The sequence below is a fragment of the Sceloporus undulatus genome, chromosome 3 (genome assembly GCF_019175285.1).
Source record: "Sceloporus undulatus isolate JIND9_A2432 ecotype Alabama chromosome 3, SceUnd_v1.1, whole genome shotgun sequence".
Lineage (NCBI taxonomy): Eukaryota > Metazoa > Chordata > Lepidosauria > Squamata > Phrynosomatidae > Sceloporus > Sceloporus undulatus.
Genome location: NC_056524.1, coordinates 70,856,668 through 70,874,621, shown reverse-complemented (window position 1 = coordinate 70,874,621; position 17,954 = coordinate 70,856,668). Strand labels below are relative to the sequence as shown.

The 17,954-nt window shown below is 40.4% G+C and overlaps 1 protein-coding gene across 1 annotated transcript; it reads right to left on the bottom strand.

The window, feature by feature from the left end:
• Window positions 1-2,915: 2,915 nt before the first annotated feature.
• Window positions 2,916-17,663, bottom strand: FAM3B (FAM3 metabolism regulating signaling molecule B). Its single transcript, XM_042460646.1, is given in 9 exon segments — window positions 2,916-3,566; window positions 5,910-6,042; window positions 7,354-7,397; window positions 7,399-7,442; window positions 8,138-8,188; window positions 9,897-9,955; window positions 10,834-10,957; window positions 12,651-12,794; window positions 17,506-17,663. Coding segments are annotated over 9 exon segments (711 nt in total). The 5' UTR covers window positions 17,525-17,663; the 3' UTR covers window positions 2,916-3,473.
• Window positions 17,664-17,954: the final 291 nt, after the last annotated feature.

Genomic DNA, 17,954 nt, shown 5'->3' with positions numbered 1-17,954 from the left:
AATAATAATAATAATAATAATAATAATAATAATAATAATAATAATAATAAATTTTATTTATATCCCGCCTTTCCAATATTTTGATCAAGGCGGCTTACAATACAGATAAAAGAATATCGATAAAAAGTTAAAAACAGCATTAAAAAAGAACAACAATCAAGTAGAAGTACAAGGGCAGGGCAGGTACACAATCCAGGGTCGTTAATAGAGGGGCAAAGATTAAAGTGATTATGGTGGAAAGGCTTGCAGAAATAAATATGTTTTCCAGTTCTTTTTGAAAAGAACTAAGGATACGGAGGAACGGAGCTCAACAGGGATATTGTTCCAAAGTTTGGGGGCAGCGATAGAAAAAGCCCTCTGTGAGGTCCTCACATGGCGTGTCTTAGGGACCTCCAACAGTTTCATCCCTGTTGTTCTGAGTGTGCGGGGTGGATTGTATGGGGAGAGGCGGTCCTCCAAGTACCCTGGGCCCAAGCCATTTAGGGCTTTATAGGTCAAAACCAACACCTTGTATTGAGCCCGGAAGCGAATAGGCAGCCAATGAAGATCTTTCAAAATAGGTGTTATATGGTCAGGCCTGAAGCTACCAGCGACCAATCTTGCTGCCATATTCTGCACCAACTGTAGCTTCCGGGTTTGGTACAAGGGTTGCCCCATGTAGAGCGCGTTGCAGGAATCCAGTCGAGGTTACCAGAGCATGTACAACAGTTTCAAGGTCCCTATGGTCCAGGTAGGGGCGCAGCTGGCTTATCAGTCGGAGCTGATAACAAGCACTCCTGACCGTCGCATCCACCTGAGATGACAACTGGAGCGACGAGTCAAGGAGCACTCCCAAGCTACGCACCGAGTCCTTCAAAGGGAGCATGACCCCATTCAGGACTGGGTGACAGATCTCACCACCCGGAACTGAGGAACCTATTGCCAGTACTTCCGTTTTCCCTGGATTCACACTGAGTTTGTTTTCCCTCATCCAGCCCATTACCGACTCCAAGCAGGCATTTAGAGAAGAGATGCCATCCCTAGTTACTGCATCAGTCGGAGACACAGAGAAGCAGATTTGGGTGTCATCAGCGTACTGATAACACCGCGCCCCGTGTCTCCGGATGACCTCTCCCAGCGGTTTCATGCAAATGTTGAATAGCATGGGGGATAGAATAGCTCCTTGAGGGACACCAGATGTAAGGGCCCTCTTATCGGAGCAAACGTCCCCCAGCTGCACCATCTGGAATCTACCCGAGAGGTAGGATCAGAACCAGTGGAGCGCAGTGCCCCCGATGCCTAACTCCCTCAGGCGTTCCAGAAGGATACCGTGGTCAATGGTATCGAAAGCCGCTGAGATGTCCAAAAGCACTAACAGGGACACGCTTCCCCTGTCCATGCCCAAAGACCTTCTGGTTCCCATGTCGGAATGGCAAGTCAGTCATTAACCAGCCAAAAAGATCTGAATCAACACCTATAGTACTCCAACTGTATTAGAACCATAGAATCATAGAGTTGGAAAAGACCATCCAGTCCAACCCCCAGCCATGCAGGAATACACAATCAAAGCATTCGTGACAGATGGCCAATGCAACCTGTTTAAAGACCTCCAAAGGAGGAGATTCCACTACTCTCCTAGAAAGTGTGTTCCAGTGTTGAAGAGCTCTTACTGTCAGTAAGTTCTTTCTAATGTTGAGGTGGAATCTCTTTTTCTTTAGTTTGAATCCATTGCTCCCAGTTCTATTAACAAGAACAAAAACAAAAACCTCACAGATATAAGCTGAATAGCTGAGACAAAAATGAACCAACTAAAACAACAGTAGTTTCAGGCTCTGTCGTCAGCACCCAAGAATGGGCAGGATGTTAGGACCTTATCTGCTGGAAATGAATGTATCATGAGGAAGTTCCAACATTGCAACATTGCTTTCCCCAGCAGATAAGGTCGTAACATTCTATTGTAATTTACTCAAGTTCCCTATGTTAGGAGGATGTGCTGACACCCTAGTGCAGGAGCCTGGTACCAACTGCTGAAGGACCTTTCTACCAAAAGCAGCTTCTGCCACTTGTAATGTCTGATGAAGGTGGATGGAGACTTCCACATAGCTGCCCTGAAGATCTCTGCCAAGAGCGTGCTTGTGGCCAGGGCTGCAAAGGTTCTCATGGAATAAGTCCACTTCTCGTGGAATGAGTCACCACCCACTCTGGGAGGGGGGGGGGACTCAGGTCCAAGGACTGCTAACAGGTGGTGATACAAACTCTGATACATCTGCTGAGAGTAAAAGGAATCACTTTCTTCCCCATGGATTGTGATTGAAATGAGATAAACAGTTCCTCCAAGATTCAAAACCTGTTAGTTCTCTTCAGGTAGATCTTTATGGCTCTGCACAGTCCAGCGTATGGCAGATCCTCTCTAGCTCCTTCACAGGCCGAGGGCAAACTGATGGGAGCACCAACACACAAGCTCCCCTTATGACCTTATCTGCTGGGGAAAGTCCTGTGGTGCTACTGAGGAGAGATGTAGTAATGAAAGCCCTACATCTGGTATGCTTTTGTTCTCTTTGTTAGCGCTACTACAGTAAGACTGAGGTGAGAACAAGGCTTGTGTGATAAGTCCTAAGTTTCCAAGGAAAATACACCCAATTCTGCCACCAGAGGGAGCGATTCCTGATGTAAATTAATTTTCCCCCATATTTAATTTCAGATGTCATTTTGCATTTGATTTATTAAGCTTTAATCAGTTATCAGATCTGAGCATAATTTATTCACTTTATCATTATAGTTTTCATTAAAATTGTTTATAAGAAATGCAACACATTATGTGGTACTTACTATCATTTTACCCATGTCAATTTACTTGACTCAGAAAATGTCCTGTTCTAATTTGATTTTCAAAAGCAGTGTTTTATGCTCATGTTTAGTTATAAAATATTACAGAATGGAGTTTAAAAATGAAATCTTTTTATTGTTTCAAAGGTAATTTTAAAAAATAAATATGTAAAACATTCAAGTATAAACTGTGGAGCATGAAACATTTGCTTCACGACTAGATTAGGCTTTAAAGTGTTTCAAGTAAAGGGTGGTGGGAGACATAAGCAAGGAATTATTTTACAAGCTACAGTGATAATCCGATCTTTGGTTGCCAGATGTGGTTATAAAGCTATATAAAAACCAAGTTGCCAATATATAAACATATACAGTACATATGGAATTTTACAGATTGCAAAAAAAATCTGGGACAGTAAAACAAATTAGTTCTTCATAGGACACAGTATGAAAGATAAATAGAAATAAGGTCTCTAATTATTTGTGTCTCAAAAAGGAGAATAAGAACAATGGTGTCACTGAACTCAATAATTCAAACTAGTTTTGTCTAATGGAAAATTATGAACATTTTCATTCATATCTTTATACCATTGGAAACCTATGGCAAACGGTTCCTTACAAGATATGTGGTAGGCACAAAATGTACTATTTTACAGGTATTATTTGAGAATTCAGCTTGTCAGGTTCTTTGCAATACAACCTTCTATCTGGATTTCAGCTGGCCAGCCATCGTATCGGTTCTTATCTTTGTCAGAATGGTTGATCTGTTTAAAAACACATAGAACAAACATCAATTTGGTTTAGCGTTTCAAAATAATGAACCAGGAATTTATCATAACAAAGAAAACTGTATAACTTTGAATTATGAAGTATAAAGGAGACCAGTAGACATGATGGAATCAACTTCATTCTGCTCTCACTGCTAAGGTTATTATTTATGTATTCTATACCACTTCTCATTTGTACAAATTCTAAAGCAGTTTATGATGACACAAGACAAATAAATAAATAAATAAATAAAAACATCAAAAATGAAGTTCTTGGCTGGAGGAAAGCTAATGTATAAGAAAGAGAGAATGTGTGAGAAAAAAAAACTTAAAGTAAACTGAATTTACTATTTTTTTGTCCTGTCCTAAAGAAACCAATTTGTTACAAGCAATATTTGCCAAACTGAGGATCCAGAGGCTAGACTAGACTAGAGGTGAACAAAATGCACCTTTGAGGCTGCATGTGGTCCCAAAAGCTACTTTCTGTGACTCTTAACCTCTTCAGACTCCTTGGACTGCCTTTTTTTCTAGCCAAAAAGGGGGTGGGAATGAATTTCCTCTCTTGGAAGTCTGCAAGAGCTGCAATTTCTCTTTCAAGCAATTCCCAGACCGCTTGCAGCGATTTAACACCAGAACGTAGTCACCCTCACCCATCATGGAAGGGTCCTGTTTGTGCCAGACCTTGGCTGCTGCTGCTGGCACTCTGAGCAGCTGCTCAGAAGGATTAGGAAAGTCTTGTAAGGCTGGCTGGCGGGCCTCACGAGGCTTAGGGTGAGATATGGGGTGAAGTCTCGTCAAATAGGAAGTTTCATAAAACTTAGGCCAGGACTTACAGGCCTTAAATAGGCCTGTGCACATGGCTCCTGCGGGGGACAGTGCAAAGAAGACAGGGGATCAGGGGGACTGGTGAGTTTGGCAGGAATGGCGTGGGAGGTAGTAGGCCCTTTGGATGTGCTGGCGGGGGGGGGTAAGGTGATTGATTTATTATGTCATTTGTGATTTATTTATAACCTATAATTTATAATAAGCATTAAATTTGTGGCCATCTTTTTACCCATAACATGGTGTCCAGCCCCTGATCTCTCCTGACGCAAGAACTCACTTCTTAAAACTGGAAGGGTGATTCTTGATGATTTCAAGGTTTTTTAAGTTTTAGCAGTCCATAGGAGACTCCCAGGGGCAAAAAACCTGGCCTTTGGATCTGTTACAACTAGATACAGAAATTTCCATCATCCCCTCTGTTTATACACTCTTCCCTCCCTTGATGTCCACCAATCCTGTCTTCTGACAAGAGAAACACCAGTTCAGGAACATTTGGGACAGTAATAATCAGTGAAACAGCAGAAAAAAATATATAATGAAAGAACCTCCTCTGCAAACCTCACAAGAATGAATCAATCACTGACATTTTTCTAAAACTTATTTTTTGCAGTAACTGTATATATATGTCCAAAAACTACTTTCAGTTTTAATGTTCTAATTTCAGGTTGCCAGAGACGGTAGAGTGCATGCACTTTATGGAAAACTACTTTCATATGGTCCTGGCACTGTGATGTTAGCTGATTGTGGAGGTTTAAGGTAATAATCCACTGACTAGTGCAGACTGTTGAACACCTTTGGGCATACACAGTGCAGCTGCACAAACTGGACTTTCTTGTCAGTTCATAAGAATAGAAATTTAAAGAGTTTGTGGACCAAACTAAAGGTAATGTTAACATCATCTAATCAAATAATACTCTAAGTTTCTCTCCATGCAAGGTATATATATATATCTGCTGCTGCAGTGACTAGGGCCAGCAGCACTAGGACTATGGCACACAAGAATTTAAACCTTCCCCATTTTTGTTGTAATTCCAGGGAAATCCATTCTAAAGCAGGTTTTAGTCCTGGGAAAGAAGTCTCCACTGACACCAAATTCCTCCCCTAGTACAACAGCAGCTTGAGAAGGGGGAGTGTCTTGATCTGCCTGTAGTGTGTGTGTGTGTGTGTAAAAATGCTGTGGTACACATTTGCTATTTTATAAAGTATGCACTCTAATTGCTCACATGCAAATAATGTCACATTTCGTTTAATCTTTTTAATTTGCCTTAAAAAAAATCCTAGACTACTTCTTGTCTTTAATTGTAGCAAAACACACAGAAATTTAGCAGAGATGTTTTCCTCCTGTACAATAGGATAGGATTCACAAAGTAAATGTTTGTATGTTAGGTTACCATTAAGAGAACAGGACAAGGATAATAAAAATGGTGGCAAAGTGGAATTGAAATAACCTAGCCAGAACCAGGAATCTATCATGGAATTATATTCTAATTTGGACTTGCTAATTACAACATGTTTTACCTTTTCCTTTTCAATATCTTCTGGCAGCTTAAAACCTTTTCCTGCTATGAAGACCCAGCTTGATCTGAATTTCAAATTTCGTATTTCTTTACTTCCTAGTTCAGCAATTGCTTGCTTCCCATCCTCCTTTAACCTGTGTGAGAGATAAGGAAACAATTTAATTTTGTATCTTCTGCTATCCAGATTTTCTAAAAGCAAAAGTTTACATCAATTAGGGTTAATTTTTTCTGGCACCCTCATAGAATATTACATTCATTTTTGTCAATATTTTTTTGCCCTTAGTACAAGGATGCACAATCTTTTGGGTCCTAATGGCCACATGTAATACTTACTCAAGGACTGCATGAACTTTCTCATACATGTGTGCATTCACACATTTGTATGTGTGTGCGCACATGTACACACAATGACCCAAACACAGGCAGCCTTTTCATTGTTGCCAGAAAAAGTTTGTCTGTAAGAGAATCACTAGCATCCACAAAATTCCATCATCAAAAAAGCTTCTACCTCAAGTAATACATGCAAAAAAGAGAAAATACCCATGTAATGCCTTCCTTTAAAACCGCAAACAAAAATACCCAAGTAAATGATTTAACTTGGTATGCTATACTTTTCAACACAAGCAGATAGCACCAGTGATTACAATCCCAGCTAAAAATGGTAGAAATGCAAGTAAAAATGAAAGAGTCTAAATAGCTCAGAAATTCACAGCCAATAACATATGTTTGAAGGAACGGCTTTGAAGAGTTTGATGTTTAGAAAGGTCCTCCCAAACAGGATGTGGAACTAAGCTCATGCCTTCAGAAAGTTAATAGCCACATACAAATATCAGCATATTTGGGAAAACTTGCATTTAAATGTAATTACAACCTTCACAACGTTCTCAAAGTTAGCACGGCTGAATCACTGATCATGTTATGAAAGGCAGAGTATCTACACTACAGGTATAGCACCACTTTAATTGTCATGGCTGTATCCTTGGGATTTGTAGTTTGATAAAGTACTTTGAATGTTCTACTACAGAGCTGTCCTGAAGTACAGAACTCTGCTCTCCAGCATAGAATGCTAAGTATCTCACCAAATACATTAGTAGTTTTCTTCCAGTTTGTAGTCCAAACTTTAAAGGGCCTATACAAGGTACTGGATCTAGTTTGCCTGAGTGAGGTCATTAATTTCTTCCAGTTTGTAGCCCAAACTTTAAAGGGCCTATACAAGGTAATGGATCTATTTTATGGATAGGGCTCATGAGGTACCTTAGATAGCTCCTAGAAAATTCAGACTAAAATTTGGAGGAGAGTCATTACTCCACTCAAATGGAAGCCATCGGTGCTAAACTTCAAATCCAGGCATTCCACAGGATGGAGGCAGAACATTTAGAAAGGTATCAAAGTGCTGTAAATGTGTAGTGTAGATACAATGTGGAAACACAAATTTATGTGCTTACCTGTTACTTCCATCATCATGGGTTACCATGAGGAGCAGTGATCTCTGGGGGGGCCTTTCTGATGAAATCAGTCATTGGTCTAGAGAATTCTGTTGGCAGAAAAGTTTTTTTTAAAAAACCCCGATATAAATTGGCCATACCCTGCTCCCAGCATCTTGCTCCCCCCCCCCCCCAGAGATGGGATACAAGAAATCTGTAAACACTTTCCCTTATGGAAATTAGCAGCCTCAGCGTCCCTAAATCCAAAGAAAAAAGTTTATTCCCCTTCTTTCTTGGACTTGCCCAATTATACTGAAGAAGGTTTGGTAACATCCCAGAACAGCATGAGAGGTGGCCCAAGAGAAAGCAAAAATAAATCAGCTTCCTGCTTTTCCCTTTGCAGATAAATCAAGAACAGAAGGGAAACTTTAGATCCAATCCAAAGTCACTTTTTCATGAAACGCTAAAAATAATATAGAAAAAAACCTTTAAATCACTCCAATTGGGAGCATTCAGAAAAGACTTATTTAAATGATATGGGTTTACTCATATCTATCTATCTATCTATCTATCTATCTATCTATCTATCTATCTATCTATCTAGTTCTGGCATTATCTTTGGTGATAGAACATTTTAGATTTTTTTAAAACAATCTGTTCAATGATCACTAACACAAAGGTGCAGAAATGTTTCTGATACTTCTGCAACTGTTACAGCTCTTGTAGCTGTTATTCAAATGAACAAAGCTTGATAGCAGGTATCTTATTCTTGCATACCAACATTGAACACCAGCTTGCCTCTTACCTCCTTCCCACATGTCAAAATATTTTGTAGCAATAACTTTTCCAGTATCATCTAAAATAAAGAAAATATGCTTTTAAAAATGGAACACATCCATTAAACAGCAAATGTTTTTTTCTGTTCCCCCCCAATATGTTCCAAATAAATATTTAGTCTAGAATCCAAAGGAAGCACAAACTAGAACAAAGAGACTTGGCTATGACCTTTCTTCTTGTACAGATGTGATATGACACGTTTTCTTGCACTAAAATATATAAAAGGGGGGAAATAGGTGTCTTCATGGTAAGTACACAGAATAAATTAAGCTGCTGCTACAATCAACCAAGAGTCCCTTTTCATTTTCCTACAAAAGGCTAGAAACTGGAAAATTGAATAACAAGTCAGAATTCTAATTCACCACAACAAAATGGATCTAATACAAGGGCTTCTTTGGAGGGCTAACTTAAGCCACAGCCCTGCCTCCTGCAATAAGGATATAGTAGCAATAAGTATATAGTAATGAAATTTTCCCTCATCATCCCTTCCCATTCCTTTTCCTTTTTGTGGTGAGTCTTATTTAGATTGTAAACCTGAAGGCACGAACTGTCAGATGAATTATCTGTAAGCCTTTTAGGTTAATAGAAGAGTAAAAATGCTTTCATTATATATGTAATATTTAATTTGAAAGCCAGCATGAGATAGTGGTTTAAGCACTGACTATGACTTAAAAGAAGACAGTTCAAATCACCTACTGGGTGATCTTGGCCAAGTCACACGCACTCAACCTCAGAGAAGGCCAAGGCAAATTCCCTATGAACAAATCTTGCAAAAACAACAACAACCCTGTGACAGGGTCACCTTAGAGTCGCCATAAGTCCAAAAGATACTTGACAGCAGTAGGCAACAACAGCAATGTATTTAAGTATCTGCTTTGTCTCTCAGTCCACCCGGACTCCCCAGCCTATGTGAAATAAAGGAAACAAATGAATAAAATACTGATGATCTTTGTGTAACTGGAATACCTTTTAGTTTGGGCACTCAGCAAAAAAAGTCCTTCTCTCATTAGGAGAGAAAGCATTCCAGTTAAGTATTCTTGACATGATAATGGCATGAAATGCTGTTCTTGTGTGCCTTTAAATCATTCCTGACTCAGAGCAAGCTCAGTTTCTTGTTCAGACAGCTTGTCAGTGCCCCACTCTGAGGCTGAGAGTGTGTAACTTGTCTAAGGTCACCCAGTAGGTTTCTATGTTTAAGTGGTGATTCAAATCATACGCCACTGTATATAATGGGACTTGTGCATCCGCACAGTTTGGTACCCACAGGGTGTCCTGGAACCAAACCCCAGCAGATATCAAGGGCCCACTGTAAACAAATAAACAAAAACCAGACATTGCAAGTCTTAAATACAAAGCAACTAGACATGATAGAAAGAATGCTAGTCTGCTGCCCTGCTTTCAGAAATTTCAAATAAGAAACAGATCACAGGTTCACTATTTCAAGACTATCTGCTGATGTTTCAACAATGAGAGGCTGGCAAAGAGACTAACGGAAATGCCATCCAATTTCTGTGGTACCAAAGTTCAGGTTCTGCTCTCATTTTCATGTGACTAATTATATTTATTTGCTTATAGAAAGCTCTCTGATCACATTACCCCTCCTCCTTCAGCCCCGCCAGGCACAACCAAATGTGCTCCAGAGTGATGAAGAAATTTCTTGCTTTGTGTGCAGATATCCACTTGTAACAGGCTGGATACAGCCCACTTGATTGTGCCATTTTACTCACAGTTTACAACTGCAATATTTATTCCTCTTCCAACATTCCCCTTTTCTTCACTTATGAGTCTGAAAATGAAATATCCAGCATTAATTTAGAATGTATATCAAATAGGTCTTTTCCATGAAGTTACTTCCTGTGGTACTTGAATCTGAGATAAACGGTTCAATAGGAGCAAAGTTCTAGAAGTATGGGGTTGGGAGCTCTAGAGGAAAAAAAAGAGCAGACTAAAAAAAGTAATATATTCAATACAACAGTATGAACAGAACAACAGAATACTCAAATAGTGAAAGCAGAAGATGTTATCAGAAACAGTCTGTGCAAACATAACCCACTTGATTTCTTAACTACATTTGAGGGGCTAGTCCAAAGGACAGCAAGATTACCCACAACTCCATCCTGCCTTATCTCAAGATTACTTGTGTCACTAACCAGTTAGGGTTATATCAGTTGTGTGGTTCTAAAAATTATAAGGCTATGGAGCTGCCTTATGTGGAGTCAAGCCACAGGTTCATCAGGCCAATTACTGGGCTTCGCCACACAGAACGAATATATCAGGAGGTTGCAGTTGAGCTTGTTACTGTGTGCCTTTAAGTCATTTCCGACTAATGGCGATCTTAAGGTGAACTTATCACAGCGTTTTCTTAACAAGAGTCCAAAACACACTGCAGAAATAATCCAGTTTGAGACCACTGTAACTGCCCTGGCTAAATGCTAGGGAATTCTGGGTAGTTTTATGAGACATTTAGCCTTCTCTGTCAGAGAGCTATGATGACACAATAAACTACAATTCCCAGGATTCACTAGCACTGAGCCAGGGCAATTAAAATGGTATCAAACTGGATTATTTCCGTAGTGTGTTTTGGACCAAGGTTTGCAGACCTGATGTGATGGATTACTTTGAATGGCAAAAGCAACTTACAAAGGGATTGGTAGATATACTTACAGTTCATCCTCAAAACAAATTTTAGCAAACTTCTCTTTGCCCCCACCACTGAGTATGCGATAAGCATAGCTTCCAGGCAGACATGGAGACCAGTGGTCACATTTCTGTCTTTTAGGAGGTGGCACTACAATCAAAAACAGAAAGGAAGTGTTTGAACACATGCCAATCCCCATTCACAGTAGAAAATGAGTAGTTTTATAGATCACAGCTTAATTCTTTACATCAAGATAAGATCATTATATAATCACCATATAACCATTATATGATCAAAATATAATCTTTATGTTAGGAAATAATTAATTACATCAGGTTACGATTAGTACTCCTAATAAGATGGGTATTTTGAAAGGTTTCATCAGGTAATTATTTTAAAAGTTAGCTACAAATTACAAAATGAGTGCCAAGTTGAACATAGGTAAAATGCAGCCCCTCTGGCTACTTTATGTAATTAAAAATTCTATACATTTTATTCCATTTCATATTAAAAATGGAATCAACCCACTTATTTTCATTTATGTTTATTCCTTCCCTTTTACCACACAAACTTATATTATTATTCAGTTTCCACAAGCAAGTGGTGGTATAGATAGATACTGAGGTATGTCAGTAATTGCACACCTCACCAGCTTCTATGCTGTCTTTTCTACTTCCATTTATTAGAATATTAGGAGCAAATTTACACATGCAATCCACCGTTCTTATCCTAATCACAAACCTCACACCTGTTATAGTTCAATACTTAGAATTCAAAGATAACTTTGTTCCTCTGGTACAGTAAGAAGCAACAAAAAGAAGGAGACCAGATGAAAGTGGTCCATATTCTCTACATGCTATTTCTAGGTTTGTTTGTTTGTTTGTTTAACTACTCATGGTACTTGTTGGGAGGATGATTTTGAACTCTGTCATCCTGCCACATTCCTAACAAATATTGCCCCATCCCCCTTATTATCAGGACTAAAAGGGATGGAAAGCTCATATGCTGTATGCTAGAGTTGTGAAAAAAGAGATTCACAGTAACTTGGTCTTTAAATATTATAGAAATGTAAACAGAATTCTCTTTAGAAGATTATAGGAAGACAATCACAAGAATAATATTGAGGGGAAAGAAAGGAACAGTCTATGCTACCTGCTGCCAGCTAAAGTAAGGTTGTACAGGTTGAGTCTTCCTTATCCAGAATTCCAAAATTTGAAATACTCCAAAACCCAAAGCTTTTTTCATGGGCAGCTGAGATAGTGACATCTTTGCTTTCTGATGGTTCAGTGTACACAAACTTTGTTTCATGCACATAATTATTTAAAATATTGCATAAAATTACCTTCAGACTATGTGTATAAGGTGAATATGAAACGTAAATGAGTTTTGTTTAGATTTGAGTCTCATCTCCAAGATATCACATTGTGTCGTATGTACAAATACATGTACAGTATTCCAAAATCCAAAATACTCTGGATACACTTCAGATAAGGAATGTTCAAACTTTACTGTAGCTTTTCTAGCTTGTTTCTATTTCCACATCACTTCTGAATAGGTGCTTTCTTCTCAAAGAGTACTATGTTGTAGCCTTTTAAAAATATCCATGGCATGATAGTAATTGCCTTTATGACAACGTGTTAGCTCCAGATTATAAAATTATACTCTTGGAAGACACTGAAAGGGCAGGCCAGTGCTGAGCACCACAACTTGGAAAAAATCAACAATACAAAACAACTGGACTATTTTGACCTTATATAGCACATTAGAAGGCAGTAAACTGACAAAAACAAATATTAAATGAGAGTGTGCCTTAAAAGATGTGTGGTAGAATATGGTTACATACCCACAATTTTTGGTTTACTGGCAAAGTTCTGAAGATTGTCGTAAGTTGATATCAGTGAATCTTCAGGTATCATATATGCCAACAGGGAACCCAGGTACCAGGCAAAGACAGATGCAAAGATAAACCCTCCCAACTTTATAAAATCTGAAAAAGAAACAATGAGAAATTCAGCAAAAAACCCAGAATGTATGTTATTCAGTAGATGGCAATTGCTACACTGATTCACCAAAAGAGACAATATAAGGTCATTCTTCTACTGAGACAACAGAGGCTGATGTACAGTCTGCCTGCCGCATACACACCTTCACTGTACTGTACACGGATTCCATCTTATGAGGATGACAAAATGGCGCACGTGCCAGTGGAGCGCATCACCATTCAGTTAAATGGGACTCCAGCATATGTGAAATTTGCCTTATGGGGGGAGGGGTCCAGAACAGATCCCCTGCGTATGGCAAGGGAGGACTGTAGTATGCTGGCTTTGGATCACTTCAATCATGCACTTTAATTCAGAAGACAGTGCACAAAAAATCATTTATTTACTTTAAAAATATTTGTGACAGTAGCTTTATGTGCCAAAAGGTAAACGGATGTGCTAAAAGGTAAAGCGGATGCATAAAGGTCAGAAGTGGAGAAGGTGGAACTATCTTACTCCTTTACTGTCAAAATGTAGAGAGATCCACTAGCACCTTTGAGACTAACTAAAGAAGGAAGTTGCCAGCATGAGCTTATGTAGATTAAAGTCTACTTCCTCAGATGCATTTGGTGGAGTGGTAAGCTGCTGAGGGACTGTAGTTTGTGGATGAGCTCTGATTCTGCTGTTTCTCTTTCCAATCTACCTTTGTAGATCTTTTGAGACTGAAATGTTTTGCCACTGGTTTTTGGGTATTCCCACTCCTAATTTTTGATTTATGTCAATTTATCATCTGCCACTTCATTTCCATACAATGACCATCATAGTTCTGATTTCTATGCATGGCTGTGAAAGATGGATAGTGATAAAAATAGAAGGCGAATCAACTCATTTGAAATGTCATGTTCGAAGAGAGTGCTGAGGATACCACAGATTGCCAAAAAGACAAATAAATGGGTCCTAGAGTAAATCAGGCCTTAACTCTCCCTAGAAGACAAGATGACTAAACTGAAGCATAGTTTGGACATATTATGAGAAGACATGACTCACTAGAAATGACAGTAATCCTTGGGAATGTAGGAGGCAGTAGGAAGAAAGAACGACCTCTCTACAGGTGGATAGATTCAACTGAGAAAGCCATGGCCCTGAGTGTGGAATGTTAAGGAAAAAGCAACATGGGATATACAGTAAATGAAATAAAACATGTATGTGAGAGTCAGGGTGACTCAGCAGAAGCCAATTGAGAACCACACAGGTGTAAATGGTAATACAATTAACAAGTCCTAACTGCCAAGGACAAGAAATGCAAAGTGGATGATTGGACACACCTGACAATTGTTAAGTGGTCAAGGCTGAGATGATGAAATCATTAATTGTAGGATGAACCAAGAGAACCAATGAGAATGGTGTACACGCCGACTGGGTGGAAACAGACAACAGTGGGTGGTACCATGCATTGACTATAATAATGACTATACATCCCAATGTATTTTGTGGGTTGTAGAGTGGATTGTAGTAGTGGAGAGTGAGGAGTTGAGTATTGTTGTGTTGGATAGTTTTGGAGCTGTATATAGTAGAATAAAGTAGATCTTTTATATAAGACTACTGAGTTGTCTGGTGTCTTGGGTGAAGCTACAAGAGCCAGCTGGATCCTGAAGAAGGGTGAAGACTTCTGTGGAAGCAAGAGTGAGAAGGCTTGGAGAGTTTGTCAGGGTCTTCACCCTCTTCTCTGTAACTCTGCTGCTTTAGAGCAAAGCTTTATCCACTGGCCAAAACTGGTCAGCGCCGGTGCGTAACAAGGTGGTGAGTTCGAGCCAGAGGTGAAGAGCCACAACTCCCATCATCCCTGACATGGAAGACCTGGGCATAGCTGTTGATGACAGGGTAAATTGGAGGTCTCCCATTTACTGTATAGGACAACAGGGTGACTTGGAGGTCTCTCATTTATTGGGCCGCCATAGGTCAAAGTTGACCTGACAGCAGTTAATCACAAACATTGGGAGGTGGATGGGCTGGTTAACCCTTTTACATACTTGCCTAATTCCTAACTAGAAACTTCCTTTACAACTCTTTTCTGACTGAAAAGGAACCTGTGTCCCAAGTCAAAGAGCTTAATTCCTAAACCAAGAGGTGACAAGCCTTTCCACTCCAAATCCCTCCCTCCTAAGCCCTGATGAGCTGCCAATGCCCTGGACTGTGGGTGCATCTACTCTGTAGAAATAATGTAGTTTAACACCAATTGAACTTCCATGTGTAGTTTTGTGAAGCACCAGCACTCTAGCAAAGAAGGACAAAGACCTTGTAAAACTAAACATTCCACAAGTCCATAGGATATAGTTACAGCCCAGCAGATGCACTCCAAAAGCAAAGCATTCTGCACATGCTCAGAAACACCACAGTTCACAGTTGAGCTCTGTGTAAATCCTGACTAAAAAGAATAAGAAGCAAAAAAGGTCCCTCTCCCTGGGGGCAACACGAGGAGAAAAAGGATGATATATATATGAGAAGAAAGAGGACGATGTCAAGATACACACACGTATAAAAGAAATCACCAGAAATAGATGATATTCTAATCTAACTGCTGCAGTCTACACTGATAGTCAACTACAGCGATAACTGACATATGTCAGCAGATATGGAAAACAAAATGACAGCCAACAGACTGGAAACGATCAATATACTTCCCCACCCCCAAAAAAGGAGACACAAAAGACTGTAGCAAGTATAGGACCATAGCACTAATCTTCTACACAAGCAAAATTATGCTTAAAATACTGCAACACAGACTCCAACCACACATGGATAGAGAAATCCCAGAGGTCCAAGCAGGGTTCAGCAAAGGAAGAGGCACAAGGGACCACATTGCAAACATATGAGGGCTAATGGAGCGCACTAAGGAATTTCAAAAGAAAATCAGCATGTGCTTTATATAGCCTATAGTAAAGCTTTTCACTGCATTGATCATGAAAGGCTATGGAATGTCCTTAAAGACATAGGAGTGCCCACGCATCTGATAGTCCTGATGAGGCTACTGTCAGAACACAATATGGAGAACCAGAATGGTTTCCAATTGGCAAAGGAGTAAAAAAAAAGGCTGCATATTATCACCTTACCTGTTCAACATATTTGCAGAATATATTGTAAGAAAAGTAGGATTGGACATAGAGGAAGGAGTGAAAATAGGAGGAAGGAATATCAACAATCTAAGGTATGCAGATTACATCATAATACTAGTAGAAAACCTCCCAAACCTGGAACAACTATTAAGGAAGATCAAGGAAGAAAGTGCAAAGGCTGCTGAATATAAAAGAAAACAAAAATAATGACCATGGAGAATATACACAAATTCAACCTAGACAATGAAGAAATAGAAATAGTAAAAGAGTTCTCATACCTGCGATTAAACACTGATAGGAACTTGAACTGCAGCCAGGAAATAAGAAGAAGATTAAGAATGGTAAGGGTAGCTACGAAAGAACTAGACAAGATCCTAAAATGCAAAGACATACAACTGAGCACAAAAGTTAGAATCATCTTGGAAAGGTGGAGGGAAGCAGAAAGAGATGGATTCTATTCAGTAGCTCCCAGGTATGAGTTCGCAGGAACTAAACAGTGCAGTGGAGGGTAGGGAGTTTTGGAGGTGTCTCATGCACAGGGCTGTCAAGGATCAAGACCTGAGGACAGTTAACAACACACACACACACACACACACACGAGAAAAGGAAGATGTCAAGATACATAGACATATATGAGGAGAAAGAGGAAGGTGCGTGCTTGTGTGTGTGTAAAATAGAGGACCAGTGTGGCAATTGAGTGTTCAACTATGACTCTGGAGACCAGGGTTCGAATGCCATCTCAGCCATGAAGTCACTCTGAAGCTCAGAGAATGGCAAGCAATGACATACCTCTTCTGAAGAAACCTGCCAAGAAAACCCCATGATAGGCCTTAGGCTAGCCATAAGTCAGAAACGACTTGAAGGCACACAACAACACGAGGAGGAAGAGAAAGATGTCTTGAGAGAGATATATATATATATATATATGAGAGAGAAGAAAGAGGAAGATGATAAACTCATACACAAGTTAATCCAGTTAATTATACAAATAGGCAAAATGAGTCTATTATTATCTATACAATAAATCTATCCCAATATTTTATTACTAATCCTCCTATTGGCATCTTCCTCCTTATCCTCACAATGCCCTGTGGAGAGGGAACCTTTTGTGTCTTCTGTTTTGTTTTGAGGATAGAGTCTATGTGGATGGTAATGGCAAACCCTTTCTGTACAAACTTGCCAAGAAAATGAACTTGAAGGTACACAACAAAAACCCAGTACTGTATAGTATATTTGTTGTGGTTGTTTCTGACTTAGGGCAGCCCGAAGGTGATGAATCTCTCATATGGTTTTCTTGGCAAGTTTCTTCAGAGGGGTTGCCATTGCCATTTGCTGGGGCTGAAGCACAGGGTGCCTTTCCCAAGGCTGCCCAGTCGGGGTTCAAACCTCGGTGGCTCGGTGTCCTAGCACAACATCCAAAGCCATGGCACCATGCTGGCCCCAAATATGACAAAACCAACCCCAACCCTTGACGAAACCTGCCAAGAAAAGCCCTGGCCGCCTTAGAGAGAGGGAGGGAGGGAGGGAGGGACGGGGGGCATAAACAACCACAACCTCCGCAAAGTCTCTCTCTACCCCCCGAGCTCCCTCCCTTGCTGCTACTCACTGTTGCAGCCGGCCCTCATCCTCTTCCTTCCCTGGAGCCAGTCTGGGTCAGTCTCTCTGGACAAGGAAGAAGAAGGAGAAACTTCTCGGACTCAGGCTTCCCGGTTCCGCCTGAGGAGGAGGCCCTCCCTCCCTCCTCCACCTGCCCTGGGCCTTGTCGTCCCGCCCTCCGGCTTCGCCTCACAGCAGCCCCAGGCCGCCCTTCCTGCTGCGGGGGACTGCAGCTGAGTCCCAGCCCTCCTCCCCAGCGGCCTTGCTGCCTGAGGACCATGGGTCTTGCCCTTCAGCTGCACCCCCCGGGCCCCTACCTTGGCCACAGGCGCCCTGCTTTACCAAAACAGGCCCTCCGTCTTAGCCTTGAGGAATGGCAAAACGCCCTCCATTTTGGGTTTACACACACTGCAGCCACAGACCCCCAAAGATGGACGTGTATGCAGGGTGACCAGAGGT